Source organism: Phoxinus phoxinus (genome assembly GCF_949152265.1).
Source record: "Phoxinus phoxinus genome assembly, chromosome: 11".
Taxonomy (NCBI): domain Eukaryota; kingdom Metazoa; phylum Chordata; class Actinopteri; order Cypriniformes; family Leuciscidae; genus Phoxinus; species Phoxinus phoxinus.
The window spans coordinates 7,688,432-7,712,718 of record NC_136886.1 but is presented as its reverse complement, the minus strand read 5'-3'; the positions used below and the strand labels follow the sequence as shown (position 1 = coordinate 7,712,718).

General features: G+C 36.3%; 1 protein-coding gene across 11 annotated transcripts in view; it reads left to right on the top strand.

Moving 5' to 3' along the window:
• Positions 1-24,287, top strand: part of cntn6 (contactin 6) — an 84,908-nt gene that overhangs the window by 47,667 nt on the left and 12,954 nt on the right. For 7 of the 11 annotated variants that reach the window (XM_079628393.1, XM_079628392.1, XM_079628396.1 and 4 more), the window contains 13 exons: positions 854-1,029; positions 2,329-2,424; positions 5,656-5,859; positions 9,559-9,661; positions 10,636-10,820; positions 11,701-11,843; positions 12,045-12,174; positions 13,515-13,665; positions 19,803-19,930; positions 21,046-21,218; positions 22,593-22,710; positions 23,087-23,245; positions 24,013-24,162. In XM_079628393.1, coding sequence (XP_079484519.1) covers positions 854-1,029; positions 2,329-2,424; positions 5,656-5,859; positions 9,559-9,661; positions 10,636-10,820; positions 11,701-11,843; positions 12,045-12,174; positions 13,515-13,665; positions 19,803-19,930; positions 21,046-21,218; positions 22,593-22,710; positions 23,087-23,245; positions 24,013-24,162 — 1,916 coding nt within the window. Of the gene's footprint in view, positions 1-853; positions 1,030-2,328; positions 2,425-5,655; positions 5,860-9,558; positions 9,662-10,635; positions 10,821-11,700; positions 11,844-12,044; positions 12,175-13,514; positions 13,666-19,802; positions 19,931-21,045; positions 21,219-22,592; positions 22,711-22,899; positions 22,999-23,086; positions 23,246-24,012; positions 24,163-24,287 lie in introns of all 11 variants that reach the window. The other 4 variants (XM_079628389.1, XM_079628386.1, XM_079628390.1 and 1 more) reach the window with 1 other exon arrangement.

Genomic DNA, 24,287 nt, shown 5'->3' with positions numbered 1-24,287 from the left:
AATAGAATCCAAAAGTCTGACACCATACTGAAAAAATATATATTCATTAACACCTGGATATAAATGACATTATAGGATTTTGAAACGTTAAAACAAGGAAAAATATTAAACAAATTTGTTACATTTGACTTTCCAAGGTCAGATTTTATTTTATTTTTAGAACAATTGCCCGATTTGAACAAGAAAATATGACAATTATTAAATTTTTCATTTTTAGCTATTGAGTGAAATTTGTAAATACTAGTAAATTAAAAAAGGTATATATATATTATATATATATATAATGAAACATTTGGTCAAAGTTCAGACTTTTGGATGGTGTACTGAATGTAATATTAATTTAATTTGTATTATTAAATAGTATTTATTTTTTTCAATTTTTATTTTAATAGTATTTTAAATTCGAGTACCGATCATTTTTTAAAATATTTTTACAGTTTGTTTTTATATATTTCCATTTAGTTTTTATACATTTTTATTTCAGTAATTTTAGTACTTAAAATAAAATTAGGAATTGTTATTTTTTTTATTTCTAATATTTATAATTTATTTCATTTCAGGTTTATTTCAATTAACAGACATGTTTTAATCGTTTATTATATATATATATATATATATATATATATATATATATATATATATATATATATATATATATATATATATATATATATATATTTATATAATAGTTTTGTTAATGACAACAATACTGCTTTTGAGCTCATTGAGGTTTTTTCTCTCTGAAGGAACTGAATATAAACAATTTCTTTGAATGCCACTGAAAGTATTAGTCTGCCTAAGTTTCTTCTCATCTTCATTATTCTGTGCTCACTCCACCTGTTTTTACATTTAGGTGGAAATTCAATGGGAAAGATCTTGACTTTGACATGGACTTCAACTACAGTCTTGTTGAGGGAAACCTTTTGATCAGTAAACCTCAGGCAACTAAACACCCCGGTGTTTACCAGTGTATCGCCACTAATGCATTTGGAACCATTCTGAGCCGAGAGGCTAAAGTTGAGTTTGCATGTAAGTGCCAATTAAACCGAATGTTTTGTATATGTGAATGATTTAAAATAGCTTTTGACCGTCTCATTCACACTTGATTACTATTACTTTGACTATGCTGTCTTTTATATGAGTCCTTTGGAAGCTTAAATGCTTAATAGGTCAAATGTCCGCTATGTTATCTTTCATATTTCATGTTGTCATTTGGTCCATTAGTGGGTAAGATATACTTACTTCCATGGATGTGGCAGGCTTTTAAACTGACAAGTACATTTTCCCATCTGAAAGATTCCATCAGGAGATGTCCAGTGGTACTAACTGAAATGCAGCCTGTCATGGATAATTGAAAAAAGATCTTAAATCGACATATAATCATAACACACAAAGTCTGCCTCGTTCATATTGTGTGTACATATGAACACATTGTTCATTTGAAATTATACAAGTAAGATGTGTCTTTTCAGGGCTTGAATGATGCAGAAAATAGTTGCTGGACTAATTGGTGGCGCTTCACTGGCAAAATTGGCATTCACAGAGTGGGAAAAAGCATTTTCACAATGATTTACCTTGAGTCTTGAGGAATCTTTTTTTCTCTTGACGTATGAAGAAAGCTTTCCATTATGTGATTTTACTTAGGTCTTTTTTTTCCCTGTTTGTGCATTTGGCAGACACTTTTATCCATGACAGGTATACAGGGAATCAAATCCCTTACATTCTCAACTGTTTAATCTCCAAGAATGACTTTGTTACTTGGCACAAAACACATTTAATTAATATCTTTAAACCACATATTTTAGTGTTCAAGGGCACATTTTCCTTTATTTTCATCCATAAACTATAGATCTGACAATACATAATTAACAAACTTACCACGACAACCACATATCTACAGAAATCCACCCATACACCATGTCAGAATGTGTTAATTGCATTTCATATAGCTAAGTTTAAAAATTATATTTATTTGTTTTCCTCACTTGGAAATTCTTACCTAATTAAACCTATATTTTTTTTTCTTTCTTTCTTGATTTATGCATTAACCTCGCTAAATTCTAAAAATAAAAATTATTGCAGTGTCTTTTGGTTACACAAAACTCATACCACACAGCCATACAGCACATTCATGAGGCTGGAGAACTGACATTTGAATAAACACCACAGCTTTAGCCCAGTGTGGGATGTCATTTTTGCCTGTCCCTTCCTGTGCTATAGAGTGGCATTTCTAAAGGTCCCTGCTCTGTGAGTCGTCTGTTGCACGTCAGAGCGATGACACTGCCTTTAATGAAAAGTAATGGCGATCCCATTATTTTGTTTTTGCAGACCTGCAGAATTTCAGCAGCAAGGCCAGAAGTCCAGTATTAGTGAGGGAAGGACAGGCTGTTGTGCTCCTGTGCGGTCCGCCACCCCACTTTGGAGGTACATTTTATTGTATTCCGTATGAATTTGAATGTTATTTTCTTATGCATACAAAACACAAAGCCCCTATTCTTTGAAATTATAAATTCTTTTCCACTTTCCGAGACCTTCATACAAAGCAAGAGTGACAATTGTTTGCAAAACCGGTTGACCTCTTTCCACAGCACATTTAAAAAAAAATGTTTTATCAGTTTGAGTACTATGTTTAGCCTGTGGAATAATGCCAAGCAAATCCAAGGTCAGGAATTCACCGCAAGTGGCAATTCCGTGCTAGTGATGTCAAAGAAAACCTCATTCCGCTCTGCTCACTTATTATGTATGGTGCATGTTGGTTCAGATTGTGTCTTAATCATCTCATATTGTGAGCAAATCAAGCTTTCAAATGACCGGAGCACAATGGCTCACTCTGGAGCTCCCGATCTTGCATTCATGCACCAGCCTCGTGGCATTTAGATCCCCCTCCTCCTCCTTAATGGCACTTGTGCCCTTGTGGTCATTTGGAAAGGTTATTTTCTTAAGCCTTGGCCTTCTGTTGAAAGGTAATAAAGGCATGTGGTGGCTGGTTTAAAGCGACATGTCTCTTTATCCCCCAGTCCAGCTGTGCACCTCTTCTGTGTCTGTATAGAGCTGATTAGCAGCCCCTCAAAGAGCCACGCGCACATGCTCCAGAGGTGCAATTTCATGCCACCGCACCGGCGTTCTGTCATTCTACCACATTTCCAGTCGAATCAATGGCCTTAAGTGCCATATACCTTCCCCACTCTCCGTATATCAACCCCACAATTCCGTAATCCGAGGCTCTGTTGTATGGATCATACTTTATTGGACTTTATACAATGTTTAGATGCTGCCACTCAGTCCAGGAAGTGATTTTATGCAGGGCTGGAAGTGATTTTTTTCACCCCAAAGGCAGTTGCTGGGCATGGAGGACCACTCAGAAAGTCTTTTTTGCTCTTGGGAACTAATTATTTTTACTCTGGTGCATGAGAAATATGTACGTCATGTATATATCAACATGTATATGGTCACGGCATTTGCATATGGTTGCCCTATTGTTCATTTGACTGCTTCTATTGCTCTCTTCATGTATAAGTCGCTTTGGATAAAAGCGTATGCTAAATTATTAAATCTTAATGTAATGTAAATATTTTGGTATGCATTACCATTAGTTTGGAGTCTCAAAAGAGAAATCTCTTGGTCTCAAAAATATTATCTTATACTCACCAAGGCTGCATTTATTTGATCAAAATGCAGTAAGCACTGTAATATTGTGAATTGGTATTACAATATATAAATTCTATATTGTGTGTGTGTGTGTGTGTGTGTGTGTGTGTGTGTGTGTGTGTGTGTGTGTGTGTGTGTGTGTGTGTGTGTGTGTGTGTGTGTGTGTGTGTGTGTGTGTGTGTGTGTGTGTGTGTGTGTGTGTGTGTGTGTGTGTGTGTGTGTGTGTGTGTGTGTGTGTGTGTGTGTGTGTGTGTGTGTGTGTGTGTGTGTGTGTGTGTGTGTGTGTGTGTGTGTGTGTGTGTGTCGATTTGAAAGCACTAAATATAATGTAATTATAATGATAAATTAATGAAAGTAAGGTGAACACTTAGAAGTAATTTTGGTGGCTTATTTATTTTAGTATGACTTTAATATTAGTTAAATTATTGTTGGCTCTCTTTCAGTGCGGATAACTTGGAACATTGAACTGGACCATGTGAATTTTAGCAACAGCTCTACATTAATGTACAGTATTTTTACTGATAAATAGCTCTGTACATTGGGCTACGGTCACGTGATTTCAGATTATAGTGTCTGGGAATTTGGTTCCTAAGAGAGCAAAAGCCTTAAGCACAGTGCCCAGTAATGACGAGAGGTCGCCCACCTTGTCACTGCTCCATTTATGATGGTTTTAATTCACCTTTTTCTATCTGGAAGCCAAATGGTTCTTTTTTCTTGGTGCTGTAGACTTTTAGATATGCTGTTTGAACCTTAAATAGCCCTTATCAATCCATATTTCAGCTACTCTAACCCCCTGTCTGCCCTCTAATAAATGCTGCTTAATTTGATACTTTGATACTTTATTTTATACCACAGGCCTTGCTGTGTGCTTTTCCTGTATTCCTTTTATCCCCTCTTCCTATTACCCTGTCTCATTAAGAAAGAGTGAGGGGTGACATGAATGATTATAGATAAAGAAAAAAATGAAAAGGCTATCAAGACAAAAGGAACTTGCATCACCAAAAAAAATGTCTGAAAAGCAAAATCAGTGAGTGAGCTGATTAATTTGAAGACACGCTCATTTGCTTTGTGTGGATTATAAAACAAATATGCTGAACCTTTTTGCTGTATTTTAGCACACGCTTCGACTTTTATTTTAGATGAATGACTACAACAGTAAATTAGGTTTGTAAATTAAGAAGGCCTGTCAAATCCTATTTTATTAAAAGATATTCACATGACTGCTGAATCTAGAGTAGTTTTTAATAGTGCTTTTTCTATGAAGTTGTCACAAACCAAAGTGTTTGGATGTTTTGTGGTGGCTTTGAGCCTTTTTTATGGAACGTTATTAGTTTGCTGTTGCTTGTCTGTTAAAATCGAAACTGTATTGCTTTAACCTTGTTATATACAAACTCTTTTCCCACAGCTGAACTCTAACAAGCTTCATCACCAAATAGTTACGTTTAATAAAAAAAGTTTTTAAAGAGTCTTTTTCATAAGGCATCAAGCTGTACACTAAGTATGGCATGCAGGATATTCACTATCAAGACATTTTATATACGTAAATATACAGGTGAAACTCGAAAAATGTGAATATATGATTTATTTCAGTAATTCAACTTAAAAGGTGAAACAAATATTATATATAGACTCATTACATGCAAAGTGAGATATTTCAAGCTTTTAGTTATAATTTTGATGATTATGGCTTACAGCTTATGAAAACTCCAAATTCAAAATTAGAATATTGTAACAAGGTTTTTATAGCTGTAAGCCATAATCATCAAAATTATAACCAATAAAGACTTGAAATATCTCACTTTGCATGTAATGAGTCTATATATTTGTTTCACCTTTTAAGTTAAATTACTGAAATATAATGTAAATATAACTTTAATATATGACGTTTAGATATGAATTTTTCGAGTTTCACCTGTACACATACAGTATATACTGAAAGTGTTTCTTAAAAAGAATTGTGAGAGTTGGCATAAACATTTTTTTAATGTCATCTAACAATTTTCTCAGATATCAGATACTCCTGGATATTTAATGGCCGCCCCAGCGTCGCTGTTGGAGACAACCGACGCTTTGTGTCCCAGAGGACTGGAAACTTGTATATCGCTAAGGTAGAGACATCAGACGTGGGCAACTACACATGTGTGGTGAGGAATGTGATGACCAACACGACGGTCCACAGTTCCCCAACTCCAGTGGTGCTACGTCGGGATGGTGAGTAGCCTAAAGGAACTGCTAAAAGTGATGAATCAGTGGATTTGAGCATGACCGTGTTTGCTTTGCTGCCACTCAAGAGATGTAGCACTTGTGTATTCATAGTCTCTGAGCCATGTTCAGCCAACTGTGTGTGTGTGAGCGAGAGAGAGAGAGAGATATTAAGAAACAGAGATGAACAAGTACACCCTCTCTCTCACACACACATACCCCGGAAGGCTCAACATCACCAGTCATTAGTGTCTGTTTAATATTCACCCAGACAAGGTATACGGGTCCGTGTATCATCCGATCATTTAATTTCCTATTTGGAATGGAATAACGAGGAATGAAAAAACAGCTCGTTTATTCGTTTTTTTGTTTAGTTTAAAAAACGAAAAATTAGATTTTGGCTCGATTTTTCATTTTTCGTTTGTGGTTTACAAATCGGTTTATGGGTTCGATATTTCGTCCGCGCATGTGGGCGGCGCTGAAACGCCCCTTTCATCTGATTGGTCAAACCGCTCCGCCTTCAGTACAAGCTTTTCTTTCTGTCGGCAGAATAAGAGTCAGTACGAGTGCGCACTAATATTATTGCACTTTAATAAAATAATGTCTGAAACCACCACTCACTTGTAAGTTGCACAATACTTGAAGCAGAAGTATGTTCCAGCGACCCCATTAATGTGAGCTACAGTAGGCTATGACAGATTATTTTAGCATGATGTATTTCTCATTGATAGTGCAAATAGTTCCGTCTCTTTGGATAAAAGGGAAGTGGAAATAAAAACCAATAATAGGCTGAACTGTAGGCTACTATTATATGTAACACAATTATAGTGTGTAACATTTATCACTCTACTAATTTAGTAATTTTGAAAATTGAATAGAAATAAAGTTTATATTTATGAATGTAAGCATGTGTAGCCTATACTCAGTTCACATGAAAAGAAAGAGAAAGAAAAGAGAGAAACTAAAATCAGTGAACGTTAATACTGTCAAAATTAGCAGGGTTTGGGATTCATTAAAATCATGTCGGTTGAAGAGCACAGCATACCTTTAAAATGTTATTAGTTTTATTATAAACTAATACGATTTTATTACATTCTGAATTGGTCAATGTTTCTCTGAGTTGTCTTCATTATGTTGACTTGAGAAAGCCATGCAGCATATTTTAAACATTATTATTATTTATTATGAGAAATTGACTCCGCTTAGTGCTTCACTTTAATGCTTCACCAAACTCAGCTCAGACCTCCAGACTGGTCTGACTCGCTTATATCATTTATAACCCTTTATATCCTGTCTATGTTTATAACTGGTCAGACATACTTTCCCAAAAAATCCATTGACTTGCATTATCTGAGCAATGAAAGCCGTAATAGTTCATGCTCTCCACTAGAGGGGGCGACAGGATAATACGTCTTTTCTACTCTCTTTTCCTGTTTGCATCAGTTTAAATGACAAATAAATATATGAATTTCATTCATAAATAGGCCATATCTGTGTATGAGAACAAGCTTTACACTTCAAGCTGTACAACTAATTAAAACTTGAACCCTACTTCAAAGTTTGCCACTCTAAGATGTTGTTATTCACACTGTTTTTTGCGTTTAAATTTGTCCATCTGGAACTTTTATTTGTCATGAGCTCTATATTTTAAGATATACTAGAAAAAATATGATTCAACAACACAAGCTCTGTTTTTACTCAGCAAATTTGTTTTCCTTTTAAGTAGTATAGCCTACAAGTTGCCATGGCTTGCCATGTTCTGTTTAGGCTATTGTAGTTTGTAATACTTGTTATATGTGCCTAAATTTATATAGGCCTAACACATTTAAACTTCTGTCTGTCTGTCTGTCTGTCTGTCTGTCCGGACATTTATGCACAAACATTTATGCACAAATAATCTTAAATAACAGTTTAAAAAAGGTGGTCTGCTATATTTCTCAAAGGAAGCGGTCGTTGGCATTATACGAGGACATTCTGAATATTAGCCTATAAAATTAGCTGTCTTAAAAATGCGGATTGATCATTGCAGTTATTCCAGACGCCTCGATCCCAGTGCTATTCGTTTCGTAGCCTATTGAAATTGTATAATTACGGATTATGAACAGATGTTTTACACAACAAGGATATATTCCCATTGGGTTGTTGGGTTTTCATGTTTTATGGGAACCATAATGATTTTATACTGTACACACTGTGTTATCCCCTAACTCTAACGTAGCTAACAGTTAGGCCATCTACGGACATCTAATGTTAAGGACATATGGTACAGTTCAGCCTATATGTTGATTTTTATTTCCACTTCCGTTTTATCCAAAGAGACGGAACTAGGCTATTTGCACTGTATTTATCAATGAGAAATACATCATGCTAAAATAATCTGTCATAGCCTACTGTAGCTCACATTAATGGGGTCGCTGGAACATACTTCTGCTTCAAGTATTGTGCAACTTACAAGTGAGTGGTGGTTTCAGACATTATTTTATTAAAGTGCAATAATATTAGTGCCGCACTCGTACTGACTCTTATTCTGCCGACAGAAAGAAAAGCTTGTACTGAAGGCGGAGCGGTTTGACCAATCAGATGAAAGGGGCGTTTCAGCGCCGCCCACATGCGCGGACGAAATATCGAACCCATAAACCGATTTGTAAACCACAAACGAAAAATGAAAAATCGAGATTTCTAATTTCAAAATCTAATTTTTCGTTTTTTAAACTAAACAAAAAAACGAATAAACGAGCTGTTTTTTCATTCCTCGTTATTCCATTCCAAATAGGAAATGAAATGATCGGATGATACACGGACCTATACGAAGTAGGGCGGAGAGGTTTTGAATATTTTGAGTTAATGTGAATATTGAATATTTTTTATCTATGAATATTTTGGGCTCAAGACCACTGCCAAATTCTTATTACTTTACTAATTCTTATTTCTTACTTTTCCTTGTGTTTGATCTACATTCCCTGCTGAAAAGACCATTTTAGGCCAGCATAAATTTACATGATTTTTCTAGTTGGTGCTAGTCAATCAGCTGGTCCACCGCCGTGATCTTTTTGCTAAAGCTAAGCAATGTTAATCTCAGTAAAAAATTAAACAAAATAACTACCAAAAGTGTTAGTTGAAGAAAGTTGTATTTATTTATTTTTATAGTTTTTAAGAATTCACAAATTTATCTAATACAAGCACTGTTTCCATGTTATATTTCGATTATCTTTTATGTTTGTATGAATATGGTACATATTTAAATTAATGTTTTTCATAATGTATGTCTGTTAGTGTTTTATATATTCATTTATTTATTTTACTTTTTTTATTTTAATTATTTTTTTCACCAAAAAAATTACAATCACGTAAAAAAATCAAGAAAAAAGAAAAAAAGTATAATCATGAGTCAGATGGACTGCAAGTAATGAATATGACATGCCAAAATATTGGATACGTTTCCATGACATACAAAAAAAAAAAAACTTGCAAAATGATTAGTTTTGTTAAACTAGTTATAAGCCTTGTGTGAACATCAGCATCCAAGGCACTTACATATTCTGGTGACCAGCCATTCTCTTTTCAGCAGGGTTTGTTGGCAAGCTGCATGTGTTTGTAAACTTGTTTATAAGCCTTGTTTGCACTTCAAGTGATATACTATAAATAGTTTCATTTGAAATGATGTGCATTGCTTTCACCCTAAAAGACTTGTTTATCCTTATTTTACAGCTGTGATGGGGGAATATGAGCCAAAGATCGAGGTCCAGTTTGAAAAAAATCTCCATGTTGCCAAAGGATCATCGGTTCGACTGGAGTGTTTCGCTTTAGGAAAGTAGGTCTTTACTTTACTAACAGATGGACTTCTTGCCCTCAGAGGGTTGCCTTGCTTAACTGGGGATTGCCACACTTGGCACATAGTACATCTTAGCAGTTTATTTAAGAGAAATGTCTCAGAAATCTACAGGATCTTTTAATCTTTGTGGAGTACTAGGAAGCAGATGGAGGGGGGCGGCCATTCTTTTAAAAACAGCTGCAGACTGTGATCCAGGGGTTGGGTAGGGTTCTGGCTTTGGATTGTCCACAGGTAATGTGTTAAGGGATGCTGGGATACTGGAGGTTGAATAGGTCTAGAACAGAGATGCTGCCATGCCATGCCATGTATTTTTATATTTTATTTATTTATAAATGTAATAAAGCTACAATGTGAATAAAGCAACATTGCGTCAATTCCTGTGATGGCAAAGCTGAATTTTCAGTCTTCAGTGTCACATGATCCTTCAGAAATCATTCTAATATGCTGATTTGGTGTTCAGGAAACATTTCTGATTATCAATGTGGAAAACAGTTGCGCTTCTTTTTATTTTTATGAAAACTGTGATTCAGGATTTCAGAATCCTATGATGAATAGAAAGTTCAAAAGAACAGCATTTATTTGAAATATAAATCGTTTGTAATAGTATACATCGTCAATGTCGCTTTTAAACAATTTAATGCTTCTTGCAAAATAAAATTATTAATTTCTTAAGAATATATATTACTGACCCAAAACTTTTGAATTGTGATGTTTTTAACATCTATTTTATTGATGGCTGGAAAATGTTCTTAGCCAAAATGCTAAATAAACAAACCTGCAAGGGATTTGGGAATATATCATTATATCCATAACTGTGCAGGAATGGATGTTGAATCACATTTTACTCAAAGATGTTGACCAACTAGTAACATGTTCTGCTTTGATGAATCATGTAATAGATCATCTCTGCACAGTGTGATGTAAATATGGTCTCTTTTCTTGACTTTCCTCAGTCCAGTGCCTTCTATTTCCTGGAAGAGAGCAGACGGAAGCCCTTTCCCTGGAAAAATGAAGATAAATCACTCAAATGGTGTCCTAGAGATCCCATATTTCCGTCCAGAGGATTCTGGACTTTATGAATGCGTGGCCGAAAACTCCAAAGGACGCAGTATTGCAAAAGGACGTCTTGTTTTTCAAAGTAAGAAATACAAAGTTCTGTCATGAAACTCTAGATGGCGCTGGCTAGTAGCTCCGTAACTCAACCTGCTTGCAATCACATCATTCTCAATAGGGCACAGATGATTGGTTCATTCTGTTTCCGTAGCCAATAAACTTGCATGCTCAACCTTCAAATACTTGGTTAGCATTTGCCTTAGCAGTGCAGCGTGCTTTCAGAAACCCTCCACCTTCCCCAGCTCCACCTGTATAGATTTGCTACGGGTAATTCATGTACGTACGCTATGTTGTACAGCAGCAGCAATAAAAGCAGCAGCAGCGTAGCAGATCTTTTCCACCAAGACCAAACATACCAACATTGTCATAGTCATTACCATGCCAAACATTCTGAGAGTTTTCATGACAGAAATATTTAGACAGCTGTGTCTAAAAACAATGTGTGCAGAGTATTTTTCACAATGTTAAAATACCTTGTTTATCTCTCCTATCCATGCAGCATTTTGTCTGCCATCACGATTACTGCAGGAGAATCAATACGAGAAATTTAAATTTTTAATGAGTCAGATAACGGATCACACGGCAACCTGTGGTAAATAATAAATAATGAAAGAATAGATTTTATTGTCAAGGCAAGACTAATTAGAATGGCTATAGGTGTTGTTTAGTCTGCCCAGATATCCACAATATATGCACTGCAACAGTGCTCTTCTACAAGACAGGAAGAATCCTCTCGAATTAATGTGCACACAGTAACCTCATTTTTTGATGGTTTACAAAAAACAATGCTTTCATTATTGTCGCAGTGTATTGCAAGGGAGAAAGTTCAGAGAGACAAACGTTGTGTTAAGGCAGTATGCAGACCTCTGCATTTGTTATATTTTAGTTCATTGCTGTTCACGCAGATGTGGAACACCTGCAGTGGTCGCAGACTCTATATGACGCAAACATGGCTATTGAGTCTGATCTTCACTGGGAGTGCAAGGCTAATGGAAAACCTCAACCTGTTTACAGATGGCTCACGAATGGACAGCCTTTGGTCTCTCAGGTGATAATACTAACCGCCAGAATAACATCCCTCAACGCATTTTACATTTCCCTCAACGCATTTTACATTTTCCCTGAAATGCTAAGACACTTAATATGTTGTGTGCTGTGCCGGAGTGTATATGTTGAAATGTGTATATATTTTAAATCTGGTTTATTAGTTGTGGTCACAATCTGTGCTGACAGTTTTGTTTATGCTCAGGACAGAATTCGTGTTGATGGTGGCAGGTTAACCATCTCCAACATAAACCTGATGGATTCTGGGATGTATCAGTGTTTGGCAGAGAATGATAACGGAGTCATATATGCTAGCGCTGAACTTAAAGTTGTGGGTAAGCACCTTTCAATGTTATAACATTTTCGACAAACATCTGTGATCAAAACTGTTCAGACCTGGAAAAGTTGGTATTTAATGGAATTTGGTATGTAGAGAATTGTTTATTTTTTCTAGTTATGGTAGTTTTCTAGTTCTGCCCTAAAATATTTAATCAGCTATTTTTAAAGGTACACTATGTAACTTAAAAAATAAAATAAAATAAAAAGTTAACAAATTTTAAGTTAAAATCCATGAATCCATCTCTTAAGCCTTGTAGTGTTTTTTTTTTTTTATGAGGAGTAGGTTAACCACATTCATTCGCACAGTTCCGCAGAAACCAAAGCTGTTCTTCCGCAAAATGCATGTAGTTTTGTTTATTAACCGCTAGAGGGCCAAAAGTTACATAGTGTACCTTTAAAATCATATTAGTAATCATTAAAAGTAGTGATGCACTGAAATTCCGGCAAACTAAAATATTCGGTTTTGATCGAAACAGCCTACCATCCAATAATCACAATAAGCACTGTGCTTTAAAAACTTTTTTCATATCAAAAGTATCAATTTCTATCTATTTTATAACTAAATTTAAACAATAAATTTCATTTTGGCACTCTTTAAAGGACAAGTTCTGTATTTTACACTTAAAGCCCTGTTTTCAGATCGTTTCTGATGAAATAGAACGGTTAAGATTGAAATTTGGACACATGCTGCTGGCCCGAGAATTTTCGGTTTCTGTGATCACTCGGTGAGTTTCACGTCTTTGTAAACGAAAGTTTAATGCGTTTTAGGAAGGATTGTTCCAGTGCACCTATGCAGCCATTGTGGAGGTGGGGGGGGGGGTGCTACCACAGAAACCGAAAATTATCGGGCCAGAAGCATGCGTCCAAATTTCAATCTTAACCGTTCTATTTCATCAGAAACGATCTGAAAACAGGGCTTTAAGTGTAAAATACCGAACGTGTCCTTTAATGTGGCTTGACAGTTCAAGTGGCAGCGCAGAGCATCGATCATCATTCTCTTTAACAGTAGAATAGCATGAAATAAACATGAATGAACATCAGAGGTTATGTTGAAATATACAGTACAACGTACTGAAATGGCTTGTGTAATGGCTCAGCATAATTAAAAACTGCCTTATGTGCAATTTAAATGTTTACATTCGACTCAGTTTTTTTTTTGTGCTGATTATTAAATAACTGTAATTAATTTATTAATTATGAAATACATTTTTGGTTTCAGTTTTTGAATAAATGAAAAGGTGTTTTGGTAAAGAAAATTTAATTTCGGTGCCATTCAAAATGTGTGGGAACCCTGGTATTCAGTATTTATAATATATCACATATCGCATGTCTTTAGCCTCACCTCCAGACTTCTCAAAAAACGCACTGAAGAAGAGCACACTGATCCAGAGAGGGGGAGAAGCTGTCATCGAATGCCGACCGCACGCGTCCCCCAAAGCTTCGTACTCTTGGAGGAGAGGCAACGAGTTCCTGAAAGACAGCAAGAGGTACGGGTCAGCAGACCGGTCGCTAATGAAAGGTGCCAAATGAGCCACTTGCACTCCTGTTGTCCCCAGAGCCTTGGGGTTTGTTTGCACCGCAGCAGTTCAGGGTGGGGAAACCTCTTTGCGGTCATTCACACAGGGCACTTTCTTGCATGCATCGGCACAGTTTTTTATTCGGTTTCATTGTTACATTAACACCATGATACCCAATATATTTTCCAACAAGCAATTTATTTAATGATCAATGCAGTTGAAAAACTCACATTTTCCCATGTTGGCAGAAATAGACGTAATTAGGTTCACTTGCTTAATAGTACACTAACACTAGCATATACACTACCTTTCAAACGTTTGGACTTGGTAAAACATTTAAACAAATTTTTATTTTATTTTTTGAAAGTCTATTATGTTCACCAAGGTGTATGAAAAATACAATAAAACAGTAATATTGTGAAATATTATTAAAATGTTTTCTATTTAAATTTTTCTAGCTTTCTATTGTAATATTTTGAACATGTAATGTATTACTGTGATGGCAAAGCTGAATTATTAGCAGCCATCATTCTAAAATGCTGATTGGGTGCTCAAGAAACATGGTTGAAAATAGTTGTTCTCCTTAACATTTTTGTGACAGCCATGGTAATTTTTTTTTTTTTAGGATTATTTGATGATTTAAAGGGATAGTTCACTTTAAAATTAAAATTCTGTCATCATTTACTCACCCTCAAGTTGTTTCAAACCTGTATTAATTTATTTCTTCTGCTGAACACAAAGAAAGATATTTTGAAGAATGTCAGTAACCAAACAGTAGTCTGTACCCATTGACTTCCATAGTATTTTTTTTTCCTACTATGGAAGTCAATGGGTACAGACTACTGTTTGGTTACTGACATTCTTCAAAATATCTTTCTTTGTGTTCAGCAGAAGAAATAAATTAATACAGGTTTGAAACAACTTGAGGGTGAGTAAATGATGACAGAATTTTAATTTTAAAGTGAACTATCCCTTTAAAGATGAAAAAGAACAGGATTCATTTGGAATATATTTTTTTGTAACATTATAAATGTCTTAACTGTCACTTTTGATCAGTTTAATGTGTCATTGCTGAATAAAAGTTAATAAGAAAATTCTGGGAGAAAAAATATTTAACAAAATTACTGACCCAAAAAGTTTGAACAGTAGTGTTGGTGGCCTCAAAGCTTATGGACAAGGACAAAACTCCCAATTTTGATTTTATGGGATTTAAAATGGCAAAAAAAAACTTAAGTGGAATCTAGTTGTGCTCATTATAAGGATGTTGCAGATAGAAATGGGGGGAGGGTGCAATATTAACGTTACTTCCCATAAAAATAACATTTTATTACATTTTAGAATTGGAATACATTTTTCTACTTCCTGTTTCTTTCTTTTCCTCCTTCAGCAGTCATTATTTGAAAAGCATCAGCCCATTACTGTGTGATATTTGTCCATATTTTTATTCAAACATAATTGCCTTTTGTTGTCCATATTGAACACACATTGCTGAGGCACAGATGTTGCACATTCAAAACCAACAACATCCTTCCTGATGGCACTTTTCACACAAGAGTGAGTGCCTAGCGGAACACTAATTAATACACCCCTGGTTCTGCGTCTTTCCTGTGGGGTTTCAACAGGACAGAATCATTCTAGCATGGCCATGTCAGAACAGGTGGCAGGAGGGACGAGTGTATGATCTTCAGTAATGGATGGGGATGGAGCGATAACCAATGGGAGCTCATTCTGTGCACTGTGGTCCATCTGGACCTGAGAGAGAACACACATGCCATGACTCACTGATGCTGCCCAGGGTCTCTGTGGAACTATGTGATTATTGGATGAGGGAGAGAGGGAGTGATGGAAAGGGGGAGAGCGAGTGGAAGTTAGAGCGAACTGAGGAAGTGAGACAAGAGGTGCAAGACTGCGTATCAGATACCGTCTATCAGAGGGTAAAGGTAAGCCTCGGAGTGTCTGAAACTGCACACTGCACAGTATGTACTAAAGCTTTGTAGATAATATGGAGCAATATGCAAAAATAAACAGGTTAGTAAAGAGCTCATGTTTAATTCAGAAAGCGGCATCCAGTTATCATTTTGGAAATGGTTATTTTGCAGTATTTTCAGGTTTGGAGTGGAATTGGCCACTCAAATGTGTCAGGAAGCAAATGGAAGGATCGATTGCACTGCATTGTGGGATACACTTGCACATTGTGTATACTGCATACTGTTTTGGAAATAGTAGCCTACTGTATATAAAGCAATATGCACTAATGGACACGTTTAATTCAGGAAGTGGCATCTAGTTGTCATTTTCCAAGTAGTTATTTTATGGGTTTGTTTTAATGTCTTAACTTTTGACAATGCATTGTGGGATACACTATGGCACAGTGTACACACTGCATTTTTTTTTTTTTACAAATAGGAAATGTGAAATAGAATGCAATATGCGAAAATCAACATTTCAGTAAACAGTCCATGTTTTTATCAAGTCAAGTCATCTTCATTTATGTAGCGCTTTTAAAAAATGCAGATTGTTTCAAAGCGGCTTTACAGAGATAAACTGATAATTTAAGGTAACAGAGATTGTTTGGCTATATAGCGGTTCTTGAATAAAGATATTTTCCAGCTAAAGTTAGTTTTGATTGATTCACTTACTTCGCAAGGATCATTAGTTATTAAATTAGAGACCGCTAAGACGACACCTTTCTCTCTACACAGACTTTAAATGCAAACCTGTGAGAAACGCTGATGGCGCTCACGTGCGCATTAAGAATTAATTCTATAGTTATGCACATTTGAATATATGTGCGCAGGTTTGTTAGACAGAATTTTATCAATTTTATCATATTTTGAGTAAAGTATTTTGACACTTCGCTCAAACAATGAAAGGAAATGGTGTGTCAAGTGGAGTGCATTTGTGGGATTTGATATTACACTCTATATTAGTTGTGTTTGGGATGGTGTACTGCATGTTGCACACTACATACTGCAGACTGTTTAAAATATATATTATGTAAAATTGAAAATATTATGCAGACATAATGTTTCAACCTACATTGTTCAAGCAATAGTATTATTGAACATTTAATATACAATATTGTTATTGAATATTACGTTCAATTCATCAAATGGTATCTAGTTTAAAATTAAATTTAAAAATGAAAAAGTATTCAAGAAAGAAAGAGTTTAAAATCATGGCTGATATATTTGTTGCTTTAGAAAATAAATTTCAAGGTGTATTGCATTGTGGGATACAGTTTTCCACACAGTGTGCTCTGTGGTAGTAGGTTCTAGGTTCATCTATATATTCCATAGATAGTCAAAATGTGTATACTATGCATACTGCAATTCAAATATTTGGGGTCGGTAAGATTTTTTTGAAATAAATTGATAGTTTTATTCAACAAGGGCACATTAAATTCATCAAACGTGACTGTGAATAAATGATAAATATATTTCTTGAAAACTGGAGTAATGACTGCTAAAAATGCAGCCTTACCTTCACAGGAATAAATTAGATTTTAAAATATATAAAAATAGAAAGCAGTTACTTTAAACTTGTAATAATATTTCACAATATTGTTGTCTTTGCCTCGGTGAGCAGAAGAGACTTCTCTCTAAATCATCTCACCGACCCCAAACATTTGAACAATAGTGTAGGTATTGTGCCCTTGTGAACCTGCTGACACCTACATTAGTCACGAGTAAAGGAACAGATTGCTGCTCTGTTTTAGTGGGTAAATATGCGTGATTGTCTGATTTTCACAGCAATTACACTGTGATTTAGTTTGAAGAGGTGCAAACATGAACGTGTCAATCTAATGTTGGATCTCGCACTCCTGAGTTTGTATCAAGTCAATGTGTTGCAGCCTCACCGAAGTGATTCTCTGGACGTGCCCCAACTCGTGAGGAGAAGCATCGATTAGTCATCATATTCCACAGGAAGGATCAGAGACTGATTACAAAGCCATCATGTCTTGACGCAGATATAAATGTGGCTCTGTGTGGTCAGAAGTTTCGTTCCGTAAGCAGATATAGCTCTTGCCTTTTTTCTATTGGTTTTGCAGCTCATTGCTCACGGGTCGTCTGGTCGGCACGCTTCTATCGCTCAGCGTTTGATATTTTTGTCAATAAATCAGATGAAAGCTCTCGGCGTAAAGCATGTTCTCTGAGCCATAGTAAATACATATTTATTTTTAAAAGCTGCGGCTGAAATTGTTTGATTTCTGAGCTGGCAGGTCTGCTGCGCTCATGTTTGATTTGTTCTGGGAGAAGGTCACAGCGGATCTCAGCGTCATATATTTACATTGCTGTATTTATTTATCTATCATTCCTCCCAATCCCTTCCTAGTTATTAAAAACAAAGCAGCATTGCTTGTTGATGCACATCATGGTAGGTGAAGCACTTCTGAGAACTGTTTCCTCCAGTTATATGAAATATACATGCTAGGAATAAATCAGAATTCAATTTTGACATTTTCTGAAGAAAATGTGAGTGGTACAAAAGTCTACCACAGTTGATACGGTGATGTAAATGGTTGCTAGATTGTTCTGATTATTTTTAACATGTTGCCAGGCAGGTGCTAAGGTGGTCTTGGTGTTGGCTAGATGGTTACTTCCTGTTCCTAATCAAAAGATCCAAGTATGGCCATTTGCATAAACTTAGCCTCAATGTTAAGAACTAGTCTGACCAACTAGCAGTTAACCAAGGGGTAACCAGTCTCATTTTTCAGATTCAAATGATTATTTGGTAAGATTATTAAGTAAATATTGAAATTAACATTTAACATAGATTAATAAATGCTGTATACGTGCAGTTCATTATTACTTCATGCTAATTAATGTAGTTAATTAATAATGTACTAACGAACCTTGTTGTAAAATGTTACCAAAAAGTTATGATCAGTCTTAAAGAAACAATAAGATGACTAAGACTAGATGACTTATGTCCCTCCTTCAATGCAAGTCTATGGGATTTTGTTAGATGTTTTATTCTTGATTTAGTTTTATTGTTTTTTTATATTTTAATTTTACAATGCATAAATTATCACTTACAATGGACATATCTCACACCCCACTCCTACACAACACATAATTTTAGCTGTCACTCAAATACGCCAAAATATGTGTTTAATACTGAGGATTAGGGGTTGTGAAAAATCCATAACTTGTGTAAGAACAACCACCACTAATAAAAACCTGTTTGAAGAGAGTGCGAGTTTCAGTTTTGTTTGTTCTGTTGCAGCTCTATTGCGAAGGCTAGCATTTCAGTCAGATGCTATCAACATCTCCTCGCATGATCCAGACATTTTTGGAAACGCCTTTTAATGTGTCGATAGCATCTTTCGTGTGTTGGATAATGATAAGACCGCAGGTGAGAATTCAACCCTGAACGAATCAGCTTCTCCTTTACATACTCTTCCCTCTCTTTATTCTTGGTCTTAATATAGCAGTATTCACCTGTGAATGTAGAGGTTTAATCTTTTAGAATCCATTGACTAACTGTATCCTGTTAAATTCTGGCTGTGGTTATTTAATATATAATTTCCTACAGTTTTCGCACTTTTTAAAAAAAGAAACACAAGCATACAGAGACAAATACGGGGTTGTTTTTCTGTATGGAATAGTTGGGCTGAGTCTGACTGAGAATTTATTTTGGGAAGGCAAGACTAAAGGAAAGGAGGTTCTTTTAACACTGTTGCAAAATGACATCCAAAATCTTCAACTTATGTATAAAGGAACTGTGTAAATGTTTTTACTGTCACTTTTGATCCATTTAATGCCTCCTTGCTGGATAAAACTTTCAATTTCAACAATTGGGGCAGTCGTGGCCTAATGGTTAGAGAGTCTGGTAACCTGGAAGTTGCAGGTTCGAGTCTCAATACCCGTAGGAAAATTGCACGGCACCTAAACCCCAAAAATGACTGTCCACTGCTTCGTGTGTGTGTATATGTTCACTACTCACTGCTCCTAGTGTGTGTGCAGTGCACTAACTTGAATGTGTTAAATGCAGAGGACTAATTCAGAGTATAGGTTACCATACTTGGTCTTCATGTCACTGTCATTTCTTAAAAACATTTAAACCAAACATTTATTCCAAAAAAAAATTGTTTACCATTTTAGGCGGACCATTTTAGAGGACGGCACCCTCAGGATCGCCAACGTTACCAAGTCTGACGCAGGGAGGTACACTTGCGTTGCCAGAAACCCCTTCGGTACATCCAGCAGTTCTGGGACTTTAGTGGTCAAAGGTAAAACACCTTTCACATTTCACAAACAGCACATTTCTCTTGCTTCTAAGCGGACGCCTTAAACCGGATGAGAACCAGTGGAAAAACAGTGAGCAGCCCAAGCATGAAATTGATAATGAAATATATAGTTGTTTTATGTTCCTGCTGGTTTGACAGAGGTATAACTCATCCAAGCTTTTGTCATGTGTGAGTTATTGGTCCAGCCGTTGGTGTGAAAAAATCCTTAGCCGTCCACATCACCGGGAGCGGATTTTCTCCTCGTCTCCCAGTCACTTTCTACATGTTTAATTAAAAATATGCTGCTGTTGCAAGCTTCTTTTTTTTTTTTTTTCTCAATTTACTCCTTTAATAACTTTAGGCATTACATATGCATGTTTTCAAACACTTTGATGGCTTCAAGTAGGGTTATTCAAATTCAGGACATGAAAATATATATTTTTTTTATTACATTTTTTTTATTTTTTTATTCATTTTAAAATTAGGCAGACTCCCTTTTTATGGCTACAGTCATTGCATCAACATGTACATGCTGACAAAAAAAAATCATCTATTATTTTAGCTGGTTTAAGGTTGTTTAAGCTGGTCTAGCTGCTCTCCCAACCGGGCCATGCTGGTTTCAGCTGGTTAAGCTGATTCAGTCTCCAAGCCTGACAGGCTGAAAATTGCCCAAAAACTTCTCTAAAGCAGGGGAATCAAACTCCGTTCCTGGAGGGCCACTGTCTTGCAGAGTTTAGCTCCAACCCTAATTAAACACACTTGAACCTTAAAAGTTTTTGGATCAACACTCCGCAGGACAATGGCCCTCCACAAGTGGAGTTTGACACATGCACTCCATAAGCATCATGCCCCCCATGATCCGAACCCCCGCAAGGAACGCAATGGAAGCGAGCATGATTTCATCTGATGGGGACCAGAACACCCCCCACCATACCTCCCCGGGATACGATTTCAACCGCAAGACCCCCTTAGAACTATTAAAGCCCCCCAAGTCCTGTGTCCTGGTGCCAGGACATTTTCTTTTTACAACAAATCTAAAGTATTTTGAAGTAATGCATGTGACAGTCTCTCATGGTCCTTTTTTCCCTTTGTCTCACTCAAAACTTTTTTTTTAATAGAGCCGACCAAGATTACAGTCCCCCCTTTGAGTATGGATGGCACAGTGGGGGAGAGCATTGTCTTGCCTTGTGAAGTATCTAAAGACTCCACTCTGCACCCCGTCTTCAAGTGGTTCTTCAACGGGAAACTCATCGATTTCAGTAGACATGATCACTTCTGGATGATTGGAGGGGTGCGTTTCTGTCCGTCATAATTCAAAGCTACAAATGCTGTATTTCTGAATTACTGTAGCCTCGGATTCCTCTTTGAAAGAACTAGGGGTAGTGGAATGCGAGTGAGGAATGATTGAGATTTCTTGCCGTTTTATCTTTTTTTTGTAGCTCAGCTAGCAATGGAGGGAACCTGAGTACAAGGGCACCTGGCTGCTCTCTGAACATAGAGGCACAAATCTGTCTGATTACAGGATTTTCATCGCACACTGTTTAACACACAGTTGAACGTCAAATAGCTATCCACAGGACACACTCTCTGACTGTGTAGATCATCCAGCTTTTCAGGTTGTCAAGTATTGCTTTTGAGAACCTGGAGAGACCAATGATCAAATGCACAAATGGCGGACTCTCACTAACAACAGTAGGATTGCTTGTTTAAGTGAGATAAAGGATCCTTATCTGAACTGAAGAGCCAATCAAATATGAGAGCAGAGGGTCCTTTGCTACTTTATTGGCATGTGTTCCCTGATGTTTTTGAAAAAATTTAAATATATTTGATTTCTGAGACCTAAAAAAGTACCACAGTATTACCATAACACTAGCGTTCAAAATGTTGGGGACAGTTAGAGAACAAATTAATACTTTTATTCAGCAAGAATGCTTTAAAGGATTAGTTCACTTTTTAAAAAAACTTTTGCTGATAATTTACTCACCCCCATGTCATCCAAGATGTCCATGTCTTTCTTTCTTCAGTCGAAAAGAAATTAAGGTTTTATGAGCACGTGACCAAAAGTCTCAGTTGGCATCTATCAATTTCAAGTAAATCCTGTTCTTTGAACTTTCTGTTCATTAGCATCCTGAAAAAACATTGTTTCCACAAAAATATTTAGCAGCCCAACTGTTGTCAACATCGGTAATAATAAGAATAATTTCTGGTTGAGCACCACATCAGCATATTAGATTGATTTCTGAAGGATCATGTGACACTGACGATTGGAGAAATAATGTTGAAAATTGAATAAATAACATTTAAAAATATAAAGTGTTAAATTAAAAAATTTAATTATATTGATCAAATAAATGCAGCCTTGGTGAGCATAAGATACGTATGTTTTAAAAACATTTAAAAGTCCTCAAACCTTTGAACGGTAGTGTACCATACAGCCTACTATTTGTAATTGTCAGTTCAATTATTTACTCATCTGCAGAATAACTTATTTGAATTTTCTTCATTTGATGAATTACCTTAAAAATATACCACTGTAATACTATAGTTTTTTTTTAAGTACCTTAGTGTAGCATTTACATTCCATAATACATGAATATAGTGATAGATGGATGGATGGATGGATGGATGGATAGTAACTTTTTATATGATACACTTTTTTTTATAGGGATCTTCTGGGGATCTCATGATCAGAAACGTGCAGCTGAAGCACTCTGGGAAGTACGTCTGCATGGTGCATACGGCAGTGGACAGTGTGTCTGCAGCGGCAGACTTAATTGTCAGAGGTATGTGCGTCTTGCCTCGAGTAGGCTGTTTAGTATTCTACACTCTTCTGAGCATTTATCAAATATAAATTAAAAAGGCCTTACAATTTTCCCTGCTATTTCTGTTGTATTCCGTGATTCAGCTCTTGAAGTAATGACTACAGGAGTATCTGAAATCAATGCATTAATTCCCTGCTTCGTGCTCTTTAGAACCTTTTGTATTTCCATCATCAAGTGAACGATCACTCTCCCTGGTTCTGAATATTAAACATGTCGGCTTTTGTGGGCAGACTTGTCTCACATCGCAAGGTACTTGGTCACCTTGCTGTGCCCTTCTCTGATGAGAATACACAGCAAGTTTGAGTCCTTTTTGTCTCTTTGGCGGCGGTGTTGTCAGGGCCCCCTGGTGCTCCAGTGGGTGTGTTGGTGGGGGACGTTACAGACAGGACTGCTCAGCTCTCGTGGGGCCCCGGACCTGACAACCACAGTCCCGTTACCCTCTACATTGTGCAAGCCAGGACCCCTTTCTCTATCGGATGGCAGGCAGTCAAAACCGGTATAGTAATCTACAGAACTTTCTCGTAAAATCAGTTTATACACTGCCCGGCAAAAAAAGGTAGCTGATTGGATTTAAATAGGCAAATGCTTAAGAGTCAATCATTGGATCATTATAGCAGTGATTATTATGTTTCTATCATGTTATATGTTTGGCAACAGTTCTTCAAACCCTAATTGATGGAGTGTGTAGGTCTTCATTTCTTAAACAACCACGTAGGAAGACACATCATGGTTATATTCCAGGATGACAATGCCAAGATTCATCAGGATCAAATTGTGAAAGAATGTTTAAGAGGGAGCATGAAGAACAATTTTCACACATAAATTGGCACTTCTGAGTCCAGACCTTAAACTCTTTGGGATGTGCTGGAGAAGACTTTACAGAGTGCTTGACTCTTGCATTGTCAATATAAGGTCTTGATCAAAAATGTATGCACCTCTTGATGGAAAGAACATCACAACATGTTTTTGTAAACATAATAATCACTACGATAATGATCTAGTCATTTAAATCCACACAGTATTTTTTTTTTGTCTGGACAGTGTATAGTAGAAATATAAGCAACTTTTCATATCCTTTTTTTTTTTTTTTTTTTGTGAGTCATTTAAATGTGATTCATGCAAATGCTTTTTTCAAATGCACTCTAAAAGATAAAAAAAGAAACAGGCAATTGCCAAGATAGACCAAAATAATTATGCTAGGCTACTCATTTGTGCAGATGGGCATTGATGTGTTTTTCCATTCCAAATTTTCTTTAATCCTAGTTCCTGATTCTGTGCCTGGACAGATGATTCATGCGACGGCAGTGAATCTAAATCCGTGGGTAGATTATGAATTTAGAGTTGTGGCTATCAACGGCGTGGGGGTTGGGGAACCCAGTGTGCCATCCAAACCCGTTCGCACCAAAGCTGCAGGTATGCGCCCATCCCTCCTGATTCCATATCTGTCATCTCTAATACATCAGGAAGGAGAAATGTAATTTAATTCTATAATTAGTTTAAATCACCGGGAGTGACTCCTCGTAATAGAGTTCAGCCAT